The sequence below is a fragment of the Pyrgilauda ruficollis genome, unplaced genomic scaffold (assembly GCF_017590135.1).
Source record: "Pyrgilauda ruficollis isolate IOZ18807 unplaced genomic scaffold, ASM1759013v1 scaffold4, whole genome shotgun sequence".
Lineage (NCBI taxonomy): Eukaryota > Metazoa > Chordata > Aves > Passeriformes > Passeridae > Pyrgilauda > Pyrgilauda ruficollis.
In genome coordinates, this window is record NW_024525489.1 from 2,562,374 (window position 1) to 2,578,473 (window position 16,100).

At 40.7% G+C, this 16,100-nt stretch overlaps 2 protein-coding genes across 5 annotated transcripts in view; one reads left to right on the plus strand and one right to left on the minus strand.

Annotated features, from left to right (window-relative positions):
• Nucleotides 1–12,502, plus strand: part of PTPN14 (protein tyrosine phosphatase non-receptor type 14) — a 110,558-nt gene extending 98,056 nt beyond the window's left edge. For both annotated transcript variants that reach the window (XM_041476883.1, XM_041476884.1), the window contains 3 exons: nt 350–584; nt 2,521–2,684; nt 6,625–12,502. In XM_041476883.1, the coding sequence (XP_041332817.1) occupies nt 350–584; nt 2,521–2,684; nt 6,625–6,753 (528 nt within the window). In that variant the 3' untranslated portion in view covers nt 6,754–12,502. The remainder of the gene's footprint in view (nt 1–349; nt 585–2,520; nt 2,685–6,624) is intronic.
• A 1,263-nt stretch (nt 12,503–13,765) lies between these two features.
• SMYD2 (SET and MYND domain containing 2) overlaps nt 13,766–16,100 on the minus strand; it is a 28,758-nt gene continuing 26,423 nt past the window's right edge. For all 3 annotated transcript variants that reach the window (XM_041477252.1, XM_041477254.1, XM_041477253.1), the window contains exon 12: nt 13,766–14,151. In XM_041477252.1, the coding sequence (XP_041333186.1) occupies nt 14,071–14,151 (81 nt within the window). In that variant the 3' untranslated portion in view covers nt 13,766–14,070. The remainder of the gene's footprint in view (nt 14,152–16,100) is intronic.

A 16,100-nucleotide genomic window follows, 5' to 3' on the forward strand; every position in this document is an offset into this window, starting at 1 on the left:
GTCCAGTTCCCAAGGCTGATCAAGAACAGACACTTAGAAGCTGCTGAAGAAATTCTCCTTCTATTTAGAGGAGAGTCTTCCACAGGAGGAGAATATTTACCAAGGTGCTTTAGGCAGTAGCTGTCTTTTGTCATGAGACAAGAGTCTTCAAGTAGTTTTACACTTAAAAATATTACATGGCTGAGAGGTTTAAGTTTATGGGTATTTTCTTAACTTTGTGGGATGCTCCTTACTCTCTGAGTGCTTTAAAATAAGAATACTTGGTTTATCAGGACAGTTTTATGCCCTTTGTTTATAAAGAATTATAATTGCAGAAACTAATGGCTTTTTGTCTTGTTTTGTTATCAAGGAGGGAGGAAGAAGTAAGAGCCATCGTTACTGGCCTAAACTGGGCTCTAAGCACAGCTCGGCCACTTACGGAAAGTTCAAGGTGACAACCAAGTTCCGCACAGACTCTGGCTGCTTTGCAACCACTGGTCTGAAGGTCAAGCATCTTCTCTCTGGACAGGAGAGGACAGTGTGGCATTTGCAGTATACTGACTGGCCAGACCATGGCTGTCCAGAAGAAGTCCAAGGCTTTTTATGTAAGATTTCTTTATTTTGCATGATACATCAAGAAAAAGATTGGTCACACTGGATTCAGTTCACTGTACCTAGTTGCAGCTGGGACTGATATCAAGTGGTTGTTGTGGTGTACACAGGCCTCAACTAGGTTATACTTTGCTGCAATTTGGAGGGGGAAAAAAAAAAAAAAGTGGTATTCCAGAGGTAGGAGCTAAAATTATTAGCAGGAGGAAAAATCCAAGGCTGCAGCAGTGCCAAAAACTCAGGAAATTTTAAATAATAGGATACTTCAGTTGGCTGATCTGTTGGTGCAACTTACTGCCATTCCCAACTACTTAATGAATGTGGGAGATAATAAGCTGTACACAAATGTGATTAGAAAGGTCTGGGTGAGAGGATCAGTTGCTATTGAAATATGGTGCATCTCCTCCAGTTTTACTTTTTGCAAAAGAGCAGAGGGCTCTATCACACATGCAGTGCCACCCTTGTAACCACATGTACCCAGGCAGTGCTCGGGGCCTCCTCAGTTACATATGGTCCTGGCTTGTGATTTTTTGAAAATACAGCAATTATATTCATTGTAATGTGTCAATAACACTTCCTGATTCTTAGCAAGTACTAAGCATTCCCATATTAAGTAATAGGAATTCAGCCATTATTTAACTTAAGACACATCTCTGACAGTACAGTAGGGAATGATGCAGAAATCTTTAAATTGCCACTGAAGGAGTCTTTAGATGGTGTACTGATGTGTTGGAAATGCCTGTCATCTGAGTTCCTGAAAGTTTTGCAGCTGCAGTGACGCTCTGTGGCAGCTAAGTCCTCTCTCAGGAAGATCCATTAGTTCTGCTTCAGACTTGCCACAGCTACAGTCCTTTAGTGATGCATTCTCCTTTGCATGGTACATGCTGGATGTAAATAGTGCATCTTCCCATCCCCAGATCTGTCACCAAGGCAAAAAATAAAAAATGACATTTCAGCTTCAGCAAAAGAGTACCAGGGAATCTGTCTTCAAGGAAAAGCTATTGCCCAGTTCCTGGTTTGTTTCATACTTTTTTCTCATACCCTGTAGCTGTGTTTGGGCATGGCAGTAATTGGAACGTGATTGTCCTCATTTCCTCTCTCCCATTGTTTGCCACCACTTAGAGTCCCATTTCCCTGTGTGCATTGAAATGCAGCTTTTCTGATGTTGGTAGGCCTCCAGCCCCATCCTGCCTGTGGGGAGAGGACAGCTGGGGCTGCAGTGCCCTGATACCAAGCATCAGAGCAGGAGAGTTCTGCTTAGGTCTCATTTCGCACTTGGAGTTCACCTTGTGAGGTTCACAGCATGGTCTGACAGCAGAATGTGTTGAATCAATGTGTAGGACAGCCACACAAGGCAGCTGTTCCTGAGTCCCTAACTTTCTACACATGGCTTCAGGGAAAACAAAGCAGTGATCTCCCAAAAGGGTTTGTAGATATTGAGAAATAAACCCTGAGCGGGGAGTGGAGGGGCGGAGATTCTGTCAGAGTCTAGAAGGGAGAAGGAAGAGAGGAAACAGGGCAGATGGATCCTTGCTTCCCATGTGATACTGGCTTTGACAGGCAGTAGTTTCAATGGGACTTAGCTGCTGTTTTGATCCCAGCCTGTTAATAGCAGGAATTGCTGTAAATAATGTCTCAAATCATCTGCTTAGGGGACCTGGAGATTTGCAAGGGGGAAAACAGAGTTTATTTTTTAAAAGAACTATTTCATTTAAAGGAGCAGACCCCCAAGTAATAATTGGCACCCAGCTGGTACTTGCTGGATGCAGTGCTGTTCAGTGCACCCTGGCCAAGATTATTATGTTGTAAAAAATCTAAGTTATTGCCACTTTGACCGTGAATAACTTTTCCACACTCTTTCCCCCTCCGCTCCTAATTTTTACATTTAGACATGTAGATGTTTGCAACCTTACCTGCTTTTTCCTCTTGCAGCTTACTTGGAGGAGATCCAGTCGGTGCGTCGGCACACCAACAGCGTGCTGGACAGCAGCAACACCTGCAACCCTCCCATCGTGGTGCACTGCAGCGCAGGGGTGGGGAGGACTGGGGTTGTGATCCTAACGGAGCTCATGATTGGCTGCTTGGAGCATAATGAAGTAAGTCAGCTTCCTTTTCAAACCCTGAGCTTATCCCTTGTCTAACTGGCTACATTTCTGAGGTCGAAATGAAAAGGCATTGAAGTGTTTTCTTTATGTTATCTCTGTGAGCAAGACAAGGACCTTAAATGTGATGGGCAAAGATTCCCCATGGCAGGTTACTTGCTGTAGTTTTGTGTATGGTTATTATTTTTTATTAGAATTATTTTAATATATTCAAAGTTAGGGCTTTCTTCCCTCTTTTAAGAATTTCATCTAATCCATACCTGTGTCTAATTAAAAGTCTAGAGACAGTGTGTTTACGAGCACTACCTGAGAGAGGCTAGAGGATAATATCCTTGCGCTTTTAATTGAAGCTTTCTGCTCTCTAAATTCCCTCCTTGGGCTCCTTCCTCTCTCTTGTAATCTCACCTGGAATGAAACTTAACTGTGTTTTAAGAATAAGTATGTTTATGTATTCCTGTGGGGAATAGGGCTTTAGGGTTTGCAGCCAGCATTATGAGTAACACAGTCTGGAGTTACGAAAAAGTGCCCCATTAGAGCAACCATGGGTAACAACTTAATTTTCATCTCTCACTGGGAAACTGTCTAGGAGGAACAACACATCTTGACTAACAATGTGCCACACAGTTTGCATGACAGCTGTGGAAACCGGGGGTTTCTCTTGCCAAAGAAAATGCTCAAAGACCAAAGCTGCTTGTAGAGATAGGAATGCAGCAAGAGTGGCAAGTAGACATTATATCATCTGCCCCTTCCAATAATCAGCCACTGGGTGAGTTCAGGGAAGACTGAAGACTCCGGCAACTCATCATTCTGGAGTTACAAGACCCCTACAGATCCTGGGCTCAGATCAGCTAGGGCAAATCTCCAACTCTGCTTGGGCTTCACTGAAGGTGAAGCTGTCCTGTAGACATTTGTCACAGGTGACACTTTGTTCTTTTGCTTTATATGTGGGGGAGAAAGGGAAAAGAAGAGGTATCCTGGCCCAGAAAGGGCCCACAGGGATGTGCTTTGGGAATCCAGCAGCCTCCCTGCTGACTGCTGCTCAGTAGCTGCTCCGGTGTGGGGCAATGGCTCCAACTCTTAACCCTGCTTGACTTTCCTTATGCACTGACATGGAAGTGACTGCTTTTGTTGTTCACATAGCAGCCATGAAATTTCTGCTTTCCTCTCCAGAGGAAAACTTGAGAGTTAAAAGAGCCATCCTGAATTGCTTGTGAGCATCAGTGTAGCTTCATAGCAACCTCTATGTTCACAGAAGCAAACTCTAAGGGTTGTGCAACAGGGTCTGGCCACCTCTGTTTACAGAAGTCAGTCTGTGGTTTACAGAAGTCACCCATTGGGCAACGACTAGCTTTGGCACCTCAACATCTAAGCATGGGGGTGAGCCTTGACATCATTCATATGAGCTTTCATCAACTTCACTAGGACCTGATGGTAGTGCTCAGTAATAAGGGATTTCTCTGATGTCCCTTAATTAAAGCATTCTTTTGTCTTGATTAATATTGAAAATCATCATTAACAATAAATACAATTTTCATTAAGGGCCTTGTTTCTCTAGATTGTACCAAGTTAATGTTTTTAGTTTGTAAAAAACTAATTTTAAAAAAAGGTTAAAAATCTGGACAGTATGTTTTCAGTTTGTGACTGATTCTGCACAGAGAGTTTCCTTTTAATTTGTTTATTTTGTACCAGAATGGGTTGGGGTTTTTTTCCTGAAATAAAATTACTTATCACTTATAATGTTTTAGTCTTAGGAACTGGTTTTCACAGAAGTGTCCCAGCAAGTAAATGCATTAACATTTTAGCAGTGAAGAAAAACCATGAGGGAGTTTGAAAAATTTTATAAAGAGCATTTTGGAAAGCCTGCAGCAGTGCTGGAACAAAAACCAGAACTCTTAAGCCTAATGTTTCATGTTCAGGTAAAAAAGCCATGTTTCATCAAATTCTATGCAGCTTCAGTCACTGTGGCTTCTGGGCAATGGCTGGTTGAGTCTAAAGCTGTATCTCATTGCAGGGATAGAGTTTCAGTAACTGCTGCGTGGCCAGTAAATGTCACGTCATTACATCCTTACTGCTGTAGACACATAGTACCAGAAAGTAATTGAGAACCTGCTCTATCAACTTTTAGTCCAGACTTGGCACTGAGACATTAACTCATGATTGCATCTGAGATCTTTCACATGGGAGATCTTTTGTTTGGGAGGCAGAAATATGTAGCATTTTTGCTTGTTCTGGTTGCAAGTCCTAGCTTAGCAAAGCATTAGGGGTGTGTGTGTATATATATATTTTTTTCAATTTTTTTTTTGTCATGTACATCATAATGAAGGTGAATTTAGGGATTCTCCTTACCTGTAATCAAATACTAAGCTGGCTATAAATAGCGAGACTGAATAGGCAGGATGGAGTTTTCTTCCATTTCTGAGATAAGGCAAAGCCGTCTCCGTTTTGAGGAGGGGCATGGATCACTATGTGCCCACTAAAAGCTAATGAAAAAGCTGAGAGAGGAACATTATGTGCAGGTCAAGGATGGCCTGCATTTTTGTTATAGTTGTTTAGGTGAGATCAGGTTCCACGTGACTCTGCTCAGCAAAGACCATTTCATAATCATCTGAGTCCACAGGGAGGCCTTCTCCAAGTTAACCAAGTTAACTAGAAGGAGCTTCCATTTTTCTTTGCACCTGTTTGATAATAATATAACATTACTCATCTCAAATATTTACACTCGCTGACTCTCTAGAGATGTCCTTTTATAACAGCTTGTTGGAGTATGTGGCAGAATATTTGGCCTTGTTTTCAGAAAGTGATAGCCTATGAGTTAATACTTGTTTACATGGAATGGAGATTCTGAGTTTTATATATATGGACAGAAATGGATATGCATCGTGACTTTTAAACTTTCCAGGAAACTTCAGATGTGCCTGGAAGCAGATTCCATGCTCAGTTAGGGCTCCAAGGGTTAGCAGCCATCTCAGTCAAAAGACTTGCTAAGTTCCTCTTGGTGTTTCTGCAAGCAGGCATTACAAAGTGCAGTTTATGTTGCCTGATAGGGTCGCTGTTCTTCAGTTTTGTATCTTGAACTGCTTAAGAACTTCCCCAAAACCAGTGTGTATCTTAGTGCTCACATTTATTGCTGCCATAGAAGGTTTGTGTTCCTCAGCTTGGCTCACATTACACACTGCTTGAATTTGAGCCTGGCAGGCTGAGCTTCATGGCTCAACAACTTCTCAATAGCTCCTCGTGTAACTGTTGTAACAGATAAAACACAACAGCATTATAGGTTTTTGGCTTCCTAAATGCCAGAAATCTGATGATGGCATCCTAATGAAATGTGCAGTGATTTCTAATGCTTCAGCTCATGGGCCTCTGTTTCACAGAACTCATTTGGTTTTGAGTTCAGGCTTCCTGTGCCTGCTTGATGGGGTTAGTGCTGTACCTTCCCAGTGAATTTCCTTATCTGTGCCTACTTACTGGACTTTACTTCCTGCTGCAGAGCATTTTCAGTGCACACAAGTGAGTTTCTTTTGGGTGAAACTGAGCTGGAAGATGCCTTCTTGGAGAACCTCTAATATGTCCCAGTGGATATTCAGTAGGTGGCAACAAACTGATCCTGGCCTGCAGTCTGCAAAACACATATTGTGGATATTGAGTCCTTGTTTCACTTTACAGACCTATTTCTCCTGGAGTATTATTTGCTAACATACACTTGGCTGTGGCAGATCAGATGTTGGAGTTTCTGGATCTTTTGATGGCAATGAGTTCACTTCCCCTTCAGTGAAAGGATCTGTATCTTTGCCTGCACATTTAATTTTGTCCACAGAAACTTTGTCTTCTATAACTATAGTATAGTTCCCTGTGTCAGATAACTGATATTTGAGACCATGATTGTTTGATTTAATGAATACACATCCTTCTGCTTTTTTTCCCCTTTTCTTTACAGAAAATGGACGTTCCTGTGATGCTGAGACACCTGCGGGAGCAGAGAGTGTTTATGATCCAGACCATAGCCCAGTACAAATTTGTCTACCAAGTGCTCATACAATTCCTGCAAAACTCAAGACTTATTTAATCTTTTCAAACATCCCAGACCCAGCATTGAGGATCTGATTGAATCTTACTGATGAACAAGAGGAACTGCCTTGACAACACTGTGTGCATATATTGCACTTTTTAAAGTTGTCTTGAAAGTAAGGAATGATGGTTCTTTACTAGTCTCCCATGGATTATTTTATACAAGATATAATTTATTTTTCTTGGAATGACTTTTGAATTACTTTAATAACTCATAAAACTTAGAGTGACCTTCAAAGTGAACCACATTTGACATGACTGGTCTGCATTGTAACATGTCTGTAAGGAAAGCAATCCTTTGTAAAGGTAGTTTGCTGACTTTTATTTTGCTACACAGCTTCTGAAACCTACCGTTATTTGGCAGTGGGCTTTTTTCACGTAAGGACCTTCTGAACCCAGTATTTGGCATCTGGTAAAAACAAGACCTGCTAGATGTCAGCTACAGCTCTGTGTGAGTGGAAGCTGAGGGTGCACAGCATGGAGACCTGAGCTTCTGCACGTGCAGCCGGGCACGTTACAGAGGGCTCAAGCACAGGACATTGTGAGGACAGAGAGTTTTGGGTGCTAAACTGTTCAAATTCCACAAGAATTACGGTTTTAGACTAGTCCTTGAAAAGAATCAATATTGTATCTTTTTAAGGAGGCCTTTTGCTGCTGTGTGCAACCCTTGAAGGGATTCATAAGAAGCAATGTCGGATGAAGTGCAGTGACCTACAGCAGGCTGAAGTCAGGGAATGAGTCTTTCCAATAACTCTGGTGGTCTGAGAGTTTAACAGTGGAGGATTTTCAACCAAATGTATCTGGGAAAAAAAGCCAAATCAAGCACCTTCTCACAAATTACACTGAAATTCTCACAAATTACACCTCATTGCCTTGGGGCTCACCCTCTGTAGACAAGGAATCTCATTTAATTAGGCATCCCCAGTTGCCTTAGTCTTCATGTGTGAACTAATGTTGGATGGTTAGAGAAAGAATCAGGCTAGAGAGGTGCCTTGGAGGTCTCTGGACTCAGCCCCGGTCACCACACTGCTGAGTTTAAACTTGGGTAGGCTTGTCCAGGGACACACATCCAGTTTCAGAATTCTCAAGGGTGAAGGTTTCACAGCTCTCAGGGCACGTGATCAATGCAGTTACTTTGTTGTGGTGAAATCACCTTTCTTGGTATCCCTTCCCCAGATACTTCTAATATTTTAATCCTACTGTTGCTTTTCTGTTGCATCCCCACCTCCAAGCCCTGGTCACAAAGGCCTACAAGCACTCTTCATTTCAGCACTAAAAGAACTAAAATTAGTGGGGAGCTTAAGCTAAGGTTCTGTACCAGAATGTTTCTTGAATGTGTTTAAAACTGCACTGTGTTGATTTGGTGCTCTGCAATACAGACCTAACATGATGACAAAGTCTCTGGTGAAGACTTGTAACTGACAACAAATGGAGAGGAATTATTTTGCTGTAATACCTTGACCATGTTCTTTTTAGGGATCAGTTGGGCTTTCAGTCAACTTCAGTTTTCCTCTAATTTTTTCTGCCAGTGCCAACATATCTCTTGTTAAATTAGCAGCAACCATTTAAAGTCTTTTCAGCAGCATCTGCATGATAATTGCAGAGAGATGCTTTATATCTGGGAAAAAAGCCAAGGAATAAACCTTGAAGCAAAGTGTATTAAATTGGTTATCTCGTTATAACTTTTTGAATAATTTCCTAATGATGAATTAAGTTTGAACTCAAAGCTGTCAAGTCCCATTGCTCCACTTGGATGTGATAAGTAGAAAATCAGGAGGGAAAAGAATCTGTTCCTATGTCTTATGATTCAGCTGCTCTTGGCTGCAATGTGTATTTCTGCTGCTACAGTGAGCACAAGAAAGTTATTGCATAAGAGAGTGTGCAGAGCTGTGTTTGAAGGGAAGAAAATTAAGCAAATGTTTTTTTTATGCAAAGATGCATCATAGGTGTCTTAGAAAAACATTAATTAGAAAAAGGCACTAAAAATCCTTTCCAAATTAAGTCAGTGTCTATTAATGAGCCAAATAAGTGGCCATGTGGTAAGCAGTCATTTCCAATTAACTCTTAATGTGGCTGGTATGGTAGATAGAGGCCAATGTGAGTCACTTTTTCCTTTTCATTGTCAAAGAATGGTAATTTTAAACTTTTCCTTTCATCTGACTTCAATGTATTTTTCCCTGCTAGATTTTATCTTGACTAGATCTGTTAATATCATAAGTGAATTGGGCTGGTGCATGTCTTCAGAGGTTCTTTTCTACCCCAGCTTACAAGCAGCCCTCAGCATGCTGATGTTTTATGGTTGAAATGTGGTACAGTTTTGTAAGGGAAAAAATGAACCTTCTCACTTTGAACCTGTTGTAGTTTTATCAGGCCAAAATTGCTTTGGCAGTATTTCCTAACCTTTAGGGAGTGACAGGAAAATGCATTTTGCATCCAATTTTCTTAGTCATAGCAGGTGGGCCTTAAAGCAACAGTGCTATTTAGTTTCTGTCCCACAGACTTCTAAACAGCAGAACCCTTGAGGAGAAAAGGGCAGTTTGGAGTTTCTTGTTTGGCAGTTTGTTGTGTTGCATGTTTTTTAACATCAAAGCATAACAGTAGTTTGAGACCAGTTTCATCCATTTGGAGTAAAGTCTGGATTGAAAATCTCACAATGATTCATCAATGAACAGAATTTTGACACAAGCAGTCTTCTTCTGGGGCACCCACCTTGCAGTCTGGCATGTTCAGCCTACACTCCCTGATGCTTTCCAAGAGAGAACTTGCAGCAGATGAGTAAGTCTGGCTTGGGCATCTGTTGTGTCTGTTCTTCTTTTAGTACACTCTTCATCTATATTTAACAACCTTTGCCTTTTTAATTTAAACTCTTACCAACTGTAGTACTGAGGTGCTGGCATCAGCTTTTTGGTTGAAGTTATGGTCGGAGCATTTCATGCTTCCCATTGTTCAAGGAGGGATGGGAGAGATGACAGCTGAGCTGTGATACTGCTCAGTGCTGTGGGGATCCTGTTTCTGTCCTCCATCAGTCACACTGGAGGATGGTGGACATCAGCTGCTCAGGTCCTACTTGTTTCAGGTCCTACAAAGGCTTGTTTAGGCACCTCTTGTCCTTGACTATGTGAGGAAAGATGAAGCTTGTTCCCACAAACATTTTCCTGTATAGGCATACAGGGATCCTAAATGCTCAGCCTTATCAGAAGTTCCCTAAACCAATTTTAGCTGGCAAAAGACACATCTCTGAAAGCTTACTCAGCCTATTGCCAGCAAAGTCCTTGAAGTATATTGAAGTACATTTCTGTACTACTTATATAAATCAGCTGCCTCAGCTACAAATATTATTAAATATTTGCATGATTTCAAAAGCTGGGGGTTTTAAAATTACTTTGTTGTAAACAAAGAGAAATGCAAATGGCACAACACAGACTTACTCATTCTTTTCCAACCTAAGTGCTTCAATAGTGCTTGTCATTGTCAGCCAGGACATTATTTTTTGATCCAATACCTGCTATGTGTAGTCCACAAGCAACTCTAAAAGAAATGTTGATGGGCAATCTTGTACTTGGATATAGCACAGAAATCTGTAGGGAAAATTCAGCAGAGCTAACTGCCAATGCTGCATTTCCAACAGCTGACTTCCCACTGGTCTCCTGGGAGGAGATGATGACTGAATTAGCTGTTGTCAGCCTCGCTAACAGTTTGTGGTCTGTGTGCTCAGAAAGTGGAATCATGAGGCTGATCTCTGCTCTAGCAGCTCTCTTGCATCACTGAGGGAGGTCTGAGTTAAATTTTGCTGCTTGTCTTAGTGGATGAAAAAATGCTACGGTGGCAGCCACTGCAGGTAATAAAGGCCTGCATGGCATTGCAGGAGCAAATTCCTGAGCTGGCCATGAGAGGAAGGACTGTATGAAAACAGCCTTTGACCACCATTCTACAAAATGAATATAAAGATGCTGATGTATACTTCAAGGCATATCGAGTTTGGGATAGGTTTTGATGCCAGTAAGAGAAAGGCTGCAAGGCCAGAACCAAAAAAGTAATTGTCCCCAGCTCACTCTTAGCCTTCTGGAGTGGTTTTCTTGTAGGATCTGGTGCTAAGGGAGCTATAGATGCCATCTAAGTTCTTAGAGAGAAGGACATTATACATGCAGCTGCTTCCAGGGACTGGGGATTTGAGGAAGGGAACAGATGGCTGTGGGGCAAAACAAGATGGAGGTATTAACCATAAATAAACTATTGTTAGATTATGAAACAAAACAGTGCACAGGTCAAAAAATAGCAGTGTTTATATAAATATTTAAATTAATTAAATTTAGTCAGTGTTTTTGGAGTAATCTTAGATTACAGTTCCATTGGTTTCTCTCAGTTGTTTTTTGGCTGGCATTTCTTTGAAGTTTTGTTGCCTGTTCTTTCTGTGCACCCTCACTAAGAGTTTCCCACATGCTTTAACAACAGGACTTTGCCTTCGGAGAGTGAACTGGAAATCACTGAAAATAGGAGCTTCCACTGGAGAATTCCAGCACTATATAACAGCAAGGGAAGGACTGCCACTGATTCTCAGTGGTTGGACAGTCAGTTCCAGGTATCTCAGGGGTAGTGTTCCTTGATTAGGCAGGGAGGCAGAAAGAGGAATGCTTCCCACAAACTGTTTCCATGTCCCCTGACTTAGACAGTGGCTGAGGAAGAACAAGTGATGTGTCTAGAAAAGGATGCTCAGCCCCTCTGGTGCACCTGGCAGCCAGTCCTTTAGGGGCTTCCTGAGGCCAAAGCTGTATCCTGCTCACTGTATGTAGTACCTCCTGATGGATCCATCTTCCATGAATCACATTACCTTCTCTTTAGAAGCCATTTATTCCTCTGGCCTTCACAATTTCCTGTGCTGGTGAGTTCCATAACTTATAGATGTAATGTATAAGAACTTCCTTTTTGTGTATGTTAAATAAAAGTATTTTCTTGCTTCTGCTTGGTCTTTAAAAGAAAACAAATTTGTAGTGCCAGAAACATTGGTAATAGGATGTTTGTCCTGTTGAGGTTGCTCCATATGGATAATATATTTTCCTCACTAGTAAAGTACCTTTCTTTGGTTATTTTACAAAGGAAAAAGTTTACACATGCAGATGACTGTAATATTCCCATATGTTATTGTGTGGAATGTGGTAAATGAGGTAACATGTTTAAGTTTTCTGTCACTGGATTCTACTGTCCTGTTTTACTGCAGTATTGTGGTGCCTCCCGTTTTATTTGTTCTGTAATTCTGTACCTGACAGTTTAGCACAAAACAGTGATCTGAATCTAACCAACTCATTGTATGTACACATTTTGTAGAAAAATGAGACATCAGTTATGTGCCCTTCCTGCCCCCAACCCCTCCTATTAGGGCTGAATGGCAGAATTATTCTATGCTATTGAAAGCCTTTTAAAAAAAAATCTATGCATGCTATTTTATATTCTAATGTATTATTCATATCAGTACATAAGCTTATGCTTGTCAGTTTTATCTTGTGTATAGAACTGATTACTTTTGACAGTATTTTTGCACTGTTTCTTTTCTTTCTCTTTTTATAATAAAAAGTTCTATCATCATTAATTGACTGCAATAACTTTTTTTTACCCCTTTCACTGCCTTTGTGTAAATAGTTTCTTACATGCTTTTGCAAATGTGAGAATGTCTTCAGTCACTAAGGTTTTTTTGGTAAGGCTGTCCCTTATATTCACAGTATACAATAAACCATTTTTTTCAAGGAAAATAATGTTTGTGTTCTTTTCTATATCAGCTTAACAGTTTTGTATTTGCACCTACACTGCTTGAGTTTGTTTCCCGTGTTAAACTGATAGGCACAGCCAGGGCCACAGTGAGCTCTGAATAACCCTCTGTAAATAGTAATCCAAGTTTCACAGGGGCAAGGCTCCCACTGGTGCCTCATGTTCAGCTAATCCAATTCTTTGGTGTTGAAGTGTGGTGTGGTCTCTGGACAGACTTGCTGAAGTAAAGCTATTATTTCCCAGGACAAGAGTTTATTTGACAAGACAATGTTAGGATAAAAACAGTCAGCTAGTGCCCTCTTCCAAGGCTTGGCTGTAGTTAAATGGCTTTGGTTTTCTGGAACTGTAGATCTGGTGCAGTTTTATGTACTCCAGCAACAACTACTGGCTGGAGAGCAATGAAAGATTTCAGCAAAATGAGCTGACAAACCCTTGTTCTAGCAGTTTTACTTTCAGAGCAGTGCTTGCAAGAAAGAAAATACAATGAAGTTCTTAAGAGTGATGTGTTTTTTCTCATCATACTTTGTAAACTGTGAAAACAGTAAAGAGGCAGGTAATTTTACTGTGCACCATATTTCAATTTTGATGCTAGAAGTTTATAGCTGCACTCTTTTTTTCCCCATCCTTAAAAAGCACACTCTTGCCAGTGACCTAAATGGAGGGGAAAAAAATCCTCTTGTTTTGTGTATGGGTAGAGAAAGCTAAGTCCTGGACTTTTTCCTCAGAAAGTGTTCCTGTCTGTCTCTTAAAAATAACTGCTAACATATTATTTACAATAGTTGTAATCCACTGGAGGTGAAGGTATGGCTGTAAGGAAATATGAGCTCTCCTCTGCAATAACTCACTTTAACTTGTAAAGGAGTCTAAAAAGCCAGAAGTTGCATAGTTCATGTCTTGTGCAAGCCTTCAAGCTCTGACATAGGTGTCAGTATTTTCTGTACAAGACAAATTGAGCTCTAGGTCTTTGCTGTAATGAATCCTCATCTGCCACGAGCAGTGATGGACCTGCAGATTAATTGGTTGAGGGAACATTGGTAGCATTGCTGTAAAATGTACATAATTCATCACCCCATTTCCCCTCTCTCTCAGTTAAGCCACTTCAAATAAAAATGATGCAAGCAAAAAGGAGACAGGTACCAAACCACAACAGAAAAAGTAGGGATTTTGCTAATTTTTCAGATTAAGCAAAACTATTTGGGCAAAAGTACATATCACAAAACTATTCCATTCACTTAAGTGTACAAGTGGAATCAAGAGGGGCCAAGACCACTTTATTTACTTTACACAAATAAGATCCACACCAACACCCCTAAAGAAAAAGATGGCCATTTCTGCACATGAGCCATCAAAAGGCATAACCTTTAAGAAACCATGGATGCTTCCTTAAAAAGAAAAGGCAATTGTAGATGTGTGGAAGCTAGGCCTACGTGTGTTTGTCATTCCAATTATAGGACAGAACTGTGTTCATACTCTACCGCTTTTCAAAGCGCTCTTGAAGGTTTCCATAACAAGGCTTTTTAAATAAAGGTTTGAAGAATTGCATAGATTCAAAGGCTCAGTGGTCCTCTAATTCCTTTTTGATCTCTGAAATGTATGGATGATCTTTCCCATGTGCTACTTCCATGATAGCAATTGCCTATGAAAAGAAAAAAAAAATATTCACACAATTGATTCATATATAACACCAGGCTATAAATACTCTCTTTAGAGGTTTGAAGCAGTCTGACACCTCTAGCTACTTTTTGTCCCCTTGTAGTCATAAACCCAGTAGGAAATAAAATGAAATTCAAAACTAAGTAATAAAGGTTTTATATTCAGAGAATACATCTTTGATCTTAAAGGAGCCCAAAGCACCTTTCAAAATTATATTCCTGACAAAACTACTTTGAATGCAACCAGCTCCAGGACAGAAAACTGCAAGTGCGGTGGGGTAATATTCCAGCAGAGGACTTAGCCAGTATCAGAGCAAGCCCTGCTCCTACCAATTCATCCTTGAGCTGTCACAGACATGCAGGCCTAGTGCAGGAGTAATGCTGAGGCATTTCAAACTTGAGTCTATAAACACTCTGCTCCTTCCAGGGGCTGCCAAGGAAGGAAGCAACTTCTTAGGCAGAAGTGAGATCCTGTAAGATTTGGACAGATGCTGCCGTGCCCAGCTCCCTGGTGTTTCACCTGCAGCCTGCTCCAGGCCTGAGAGGGAATGTTGCAGGTAGCCAAACCCCTGACTGGCACCTTTCCTGTCCTGGAGTGTGTGCCACGGCAAGATTTCCACTGAGAAAAGAAGTAACAAAAGGTAACACTACACAGAACTGAGAAGAAAGTTCAATCTAAGTCTGAGAATGGTTAAAAACCGAGAGCTAAGACAGAGCAAGGAATTGCAGTATCCTGGCCCTCTGAGCATTGGTCATTTCATCCTTGGGAAACTTTTATGCTCTTGTATTTGTTAAGTCAGTACAGCAAGGCTTTTGGTTCCACCTCAGCAGCAATAAATTACTCCACCCCTCCTCCTGCCCAAAAAAGAAAGGAGAACCTTCTGTATGAGCTGCTCACAAACTGACAGAGAACAATGGGTTTGCTTTTCCATTAAATCCCAAACATCAGAGGCTGGGATAACTTTGGGCAGTTCCTGTAGACAGCTTTTGGAAGTGAGTCATTAGAAAATGTTTGTGTTAGGAAAATAACTATGCCAACAAATTTACCTCACAGTTCCCTACCCGCCATTCCATGCTCCTACTGGCACAATTCCCATTTCTACTCCAGGGTTTAACACTACGGTGAAGGAAAACCTATGCTAATTTCAAACTTGGTAACAGTAAAATTTTAGAGCATATATTCTTCTATATATAGAAGAATATTTTTCTTCTATATATATAAGAATATATGCTTCTATATTTTTCACCATGGTTGTTTGGTGTTGTTATTCACTGGCTAAAACTTGCCAGCATCTAAAAAGCAAGAAGAAATAAATACATTGTGACATTCCACACTGAGTCATTATATGCTACAGTAGTCACTGATGCTTAAGAAACTAAAATAAATTGCTGTCCAACAACAATAGGGGAAAATAGTCAAGAAACATAGTATAGGCTAATAAAAAATAGCAGGATAAAAAACTAAAGAATAAGGCACAGACTAATAAAAAGGGGTGAAGTAAAACATGAAACCAAAATGCTATATTTGCAAATTTCAGCATTACCAGATGCATTGAATTTCCTTCAGCTATGTAAAAATCAATTGGTTCCAGAACAAATAACCACCAAAAGCATGCCTAGTTAAAGTTGGATATAGAAATCACAGACTTCAATGAAACACTATGTGCCTTTTATAAGAGCCAAGCATTTTTCCTGTCCTTACCCAGCAAATGAGGGGAAGATAGGGTTCTGCTTCATTTACACTAGTGCAGCTCTAGCTCAGTGAAGAACTGACAGCAAATGTTTAAGCATAATTCTCACTCCAGCTGCTGCAGTATGAGCCCACTGTGAAAAGGTACCCAAGAGCAGACCTATCCTCCATCTCTAGAAAAACCAAATCTGAGCCAAAAATCCCGTGACCAAATATATTAACACATGGTGCATTTCCTACTAT